General features: G+C 41.3%; 1 protein-coding gene across 1 annotated transcript in view; it reads right to left on the bottom strand.

Moving 5' to 3' along the window:
• Positions 1-4870: 4870 nt before the first annotated feature.
• Positions 4871-5689, bottom strand: part of SMPDL3A (sphingomyelin phosphodiesterase, acid-like 3A) — a gene marked incomplete at its 5' end in the record, with an annotated part of 12250 nt that continues 11431 nt past the window's right edge. The window contains one exon of the mRNA XM_009702938.1: positions 4871-5462. Within this exon, the coding sequence (XP_009701240.1) occupies positions 5151-5462 (312 nt within the window). The remainder of the gene's footprint in view (positions 5463-5689) is intronic.

Genomic DNA, 5689 nt, shown 5'->3' on the forward strand with positions numbered 1-5689 from the left:
TGCTCCAAAGTCAGTTTTTACCACCTGATCATCTGGCCCACATGAACTATCAAAAATCATAGATTATATAGGATAAAAAAGCTGCTGCAGTGTACTGTGTTGGACAGGCAAGGTGTCAAACCTTATAGCACGTGGGAGAAGTTCTTGAGAATTGCTTAACAGTGTTCAATGGAGAATGCTGTGCCACTATCAGAATTTTTTATATAAATGTAACAGTTCCAATGAAAATTTTGATTTAGAAAGTTGTTCAGTCACAGGGTAGAAGGAGAAAGCATAGTCAACGCCATGACAGACGCACAGCAAGCACTTGAGGGGGAAGGTAGCGCGTGCAGGTGCAAATCCCCACTTTGCCTATCTCCCTGTCTAAAACCTCAACAAGGTCTTGGTTGGATTCCAGTGGGAAATATTGAAATATCAGGATGCTTTTCAGGATGGGAAAAACTTTTTTTTTTTGCCAAACTCCACATTTGAAACTTCTCCAGCTTAATTATTCCTGAAGTCTGAGTGGTTGCCTTAAAATCCAACAAAGAGTTTATAGGGTTTGAGAACAGAGTGTCCAATTTTCTTACTCCAGGCAAGCTTGAAGACATGATGGAGGAATATTTCAGTAATTAGCCATAACACATTTGACAGCTAGATTCAGATCACAACTTGATAGAAATGCAGATAATAGAAGGAATTTTCTAGACAGTCTGTCAATATAGCTCTATCACTGAAAGCAAAGTTGCACTTGAAAAGCTGTAATTTGGCCACATCTGTAAGCACATCAGTGCTCTTTCCACTGCTTCATTAAGTGCTTGGGCTTGGGTTTGCTGTATTTCCAGCGGTTTTGCTTTCAACATTTTTGGTTTTAAGCAATTCCCTTGTTATGATTTCAGTCATCCACCTATTGCATGTTCCATCCTACTTGTGACCACTCTCCTGATAGCTGCTTTCGCAGGAACTGATGCACGGGGTTCAGGAGCACACGGGCAATGTTCAGTCCAGTGCCTTTGCCATTCCCACAACCATCAGAAACGAAATAAGCTTACATGTGACGGTTAACACTTTTGGTTATTTCTTCTCTATGTGTTTTCTTTGAATTTCTACAGTTGTGATACTTCACACACAGTATGAAAACAACATTCATTTTACACTGGGCTTCTTTGCCAACGAGCAAGCAACAAAACTGGTAGAATTCCTAGGTAGGATGTTCCTCCAGCAGAACAAGAAAGCTGGGGCTGACAGATGACAAGTGAGTTATCTAAAGCAGTATTTCCTTGTTGAAAGCTGTAGTGGTAAGCAGATAAAAGATAGTCTTCAGCTTTTGGAAAATAAGGAAAGAAAGCAACTAATCTTTTTTAGCCAGTTACAGTCCCTTTCTTCATTGACATTGTCATAGTTCCTCTTGACTGGGCACGAGATGGACTTCCGAGAGGTTTTATTCTTAGACCAATGTGACAACTCATCTTCTTGAGATGGCTGTTCCCAGAGGGAACCTACCTGACAGTGTTAAACTAGATACTTATCCTTGAAGATGCTATGTCCTTATCATTCCTCCACACAGGAAATGGACCACAAGGGACTACATGCACTTTGTTAGCTCTTTCTGTCTTTAGACAACTTAAGTTCATCACTTCAATTTTACTAACAATATGTTAACTTACTGCCCATCTCCTCCAGTCATTTCAATTTCTTCAGGCTGGCATGTGAAAAACAATAGAAATTATGAGATCACATCCAGACACTACCTAAAGCAATTAACATTGGCCTCTGGGCGCACCTTCAGGTTAGTTTGGATCAAGAGCACACCTTTGAATAGAGTTTACTGATCATCCTCACTTACTGTATTTTTATTCATGTTGCAGAGTGTCCTGGAGAGTGCTCTTTCAGATGCAATGCAGCTGGCAGCTGCACTTCAAGGGTACATCTAACGTCCTCCAACTGCTAACAAGATGGGCCCCAGTCACATCAGCTCCTCTCCTGTTAAAGAAGGCACCCCTATTAGGCTGCAATACCTGTTAATGTAAACATAAGCTCCAACAGTTAACTCCAGGAAAGAATTAAAGCACAGAAACTAATTGGAAGGAGACATCAGCCTGCTTAGGGATAGAATTTTGGTTTCTGTCTGTCCCCTTTCTGCTGGCTAGCTGAGCTGAACTCTGACGATCCCTGCCGTAGGATCCAGTTCTTCCCTGGAGGTGGGCTGAGACCTGCACCTACCATGGGGTTCAGGATCTATCAAGTGACATGGGCTCTAGGAGCCAGCAACCATTTAATACCCAGAGAAAGTGTGCTACACAGCAGTACTGCTACAAAGAAGTAGTGGTACTTCCTTCAAAAACTACTTGCCTTCAAGAACCAGAAGTTAAATCCTAGCATATTTGAGAAATGACCCTCCTTGTTTCTATGTTTAATTGTAGATAAATTAAAAGCTTTTTGACTCCACTAGATGGTGTAATTTGTCTTTCTGTCAAGCATGGCCTTACAAATATTCCCCCTAATCCTTAATTCAAGATAGGACCACAAAATATCGTATGAAAAGTGAAACTGGTCTACAGGAGTCAGCAACTTTATCAGGTCATGCCTCTCTGGTGTTTTCTATGAGTCCTTTAAAAAGCTTCTGTCAGGAAAGGACAACTTACCTTTAAGAACATTCCTAGATCCATGAAGGAATCAAATAGGAACCTGAAACAAAAATATCATTGGTCGCCCTCTATTTCCCCTTACACCCAGGTGCCATCTAAGCTGTTCATGTGATTTATCTCATGTTTTTTACAGTGTAGTATTCCTAGAAGCTCTCTCCTTGGTTTATGTCCGAGTTACAAGATGATGCATTCAAACACGCTCCTGAACCTTTCTTGGCCAGTGACGCTTGCACTCGCAGGAGTATAGTTACATACAGGAGAAGTAGAGAACACTAGCCTGCACAACAGGGTGTATCTTGGAGGATATACCCCGGCTAAATGTAACCCTGGTGGATACACCCCTCTGGCTGAAACAAAAACCACCTCCTTGGCTTATGCCATCCAACTCTTGGCTTCAGTTGAAGTGCAGATTAAAAAGAAAAGTATGTCTAGATCATAGCTTGCTATTCAGACATTTGTAGGCATTTATTTGTTCATGCTTACCAAATAACATCTATGACACACATACAGAAAAAAAAAAAATCTAGGAAGCAAGATGCCCAACAACCCACCAGCAGCATACCACTCTTCCTAGAGTTCTGTAGCTACTAACCTGCCACACGGTTCAGCTCTCCCTGAAGTTCAGCCAGAAAGAAGTCCTTAATGGAAGAATACGACTAGATAATTTTCATGGTGTTTCCAGGATGTCTTGTAGGTATTAAGCTTAAAGAGAAGTCGCAGAACTCACAAACCAGAATGAGGAGACAGTTGTTGAAAGCACAAGACCGAACTGAACAAAACCCATCTGGCAAACTGGAGGAAGCTCAGCTATCCTACCAGCTGCCATTGCCCGTATGCTATCCACCCACAACTTTGCTTCCTTGCCCTTGGAGAACACACACTGGTAACACAGGCATTTTTTAATGAACAAACCCATGAGAGACACAACCAAGAAACACATCCAACATAGAGAATCATCAGCTTTCAGCGCTGAGACTTCTTGGTATTTCCTCACAGTCACACTCTGTACAAAACCCACAGGTTATTTACACACCCAGATACATTCGAGATCAGCCAGAGCAGATAGCTCTGAAGAGTTTACATGCCCACCATACCCTCTCCAAGCACAGAATTTAAAATACAGGACTGCCTACCGTGCATTATTAATAGCATTTCTAAACCTTAGTGCCACTGGAAGATTTGTTTCTGAATGCAAATTTAACAAACCAACCATTTCCTCTGTGGATGACTGATGCATGAAAAAGCTGAGGTATCTGTGTCTACAGTTGTGAATACTACAGACTTAGAAAATTTGTCCGGAAATATTCTGCTAAATATTTCGAGCTTGGGTGGAAATAAAACCAGAAAGTTCCTCAATAGCTACAATAAAGGTTTTAATCTCATGAAAATAAACAGTTAGCAATTGGATTTGTCTTATAACCACTTCTACAGCTCTAGTTACTCTGGAATAGCGTTATCTAGAGTAGGGTCTGGATGGCATCATATTGACCAAAGGTTCCAAAAGTATAGCTCTTGATGTGACAGAAAAATGGGTAAAGGTCCTTCTTGGTTATACACACTAGATGAAGGGCCTTCTTAATATTATCATCTTGTGCACACATTTAGTCACAAGAGGAGGAAGAAATGGTCTGTGCGATTGTTAATTCATACATGTGATAATCTTCACATTAACTACTAGATTGCTCTGTGAAAAAAGAAACCTGAGAAACACCATGACAACTGCATGTTTACCTATGCTGCATAGAGAACGCATATGCTATGCCTAATTAGTGATGCTGATCAATTTAAACCTGATTTATGGTCTGCTGCAAAATCTCATACCAGGAGACCACCTGACAGCAGTACCAACGTACACAGCTCTGTCGTAAGAAAAAAGCACTTTGTGCTGGGCAAACACACACATTCTGAAAAAATGCATTAAGTATTTACAGGATGGAGGTTTGTGTTCCATTAAGTCACTTTCATGCTGTCTTTAGAAAATGCCCCTAAGCAGAAGTGGGTTTAAGGTGTTAAGAAAGAAAAGGAAACTTGGCACAGGGAGGTACCTAATACTGGCATCGCACCAACAACATAACTGCACTCCAGTCTCAGCAAATGCGGGTTTTGCAGATTTCAGTTTGCAAATTGTGACAGCAGATGGTTAAAACCTGCCCCCACACAAATCCCATGCCTGAAATGCCATTGCCTACATTTACACACTCTGAGAAAAAGAGACTTGGATTTCCAAACAACTGAGTGAGTAACTTCTATTCCCACATACTGGGATGCCTGTTACGGAGGCTACAGGACACTTGAAATAACAGCAAAGTCTCTGGCTACTATTACATAGCCAATAAACTTTTATTTAGAAGTGGAAGGACAACATGATTACAAGAAGAAAGATCTAGGGGTATTTATTGCTCCCCTGAAATTCAGAGAAGTCCCACAGGCTCCCTGGCAGCATGTTGGTGCTTGAGCGAAAGGATGAGCAGGTTCTTTAAATGACAGGCTAAAGTCGGTATCAGCATAAACTGCACGGAAACTTCATCTCCACATTGCTTCCCGATTCATACAATCTGTGTATGAGGAGTAATCCAAATATTGGATTGCACACAGTTGGCAGGTCTTGCACCCCTCTTCACAGACAATGGTTTTGTCATAACTCACAATGAAGTTACTGTAATACTGCTCAAACAGCGTGCTGTGTGGCACAGACAACCGCTTGGCCATTTCATATAGGCTTTCTGGCTTCAAGTTTTCAATACTGTAAGCTTTAGTCAGGATGTATTCTAATTTCCAGTTCGATTCATTTTTCTTGTTGGCATCTCTGAGGTCCAAGTAAAACTGCCAAAGATCCTACAGTTTAAAAAAAAAAAAAAAGAGAAAGAAAAAATAGGCACGGCTGTATTGCTTTCTTCCCTGCTTCATTAACTCTCTAGAGTGATATATTGATTAGGAAGCTGTCACTCCTCATTATTCACAACTGAATAGAAGGTCACGTCCCACCCCAAGAGCTGGGCTTACACCCAAAGCTGGTACTTGCAGTGCGGTAATGGCAGGGGGGTGGGGGGGGGAAGAAAAAA

This window comes from Cariama cristata, unplaced genomic scaffold (genome assembly GCF_000690535.1).
Source record: "Cariama cristata isolate BGI_N322 unplaced genomic scaffold, ASM69053v1 scaffold13806, whole genome shotgun sequence".
Taxonomy (NCBI): domain Eukaryota; kingdom Metazoa; phylum Chordata; class Aves; order Cariamiformes; family Cariamidae; genus Cariama; species Cariama cristata.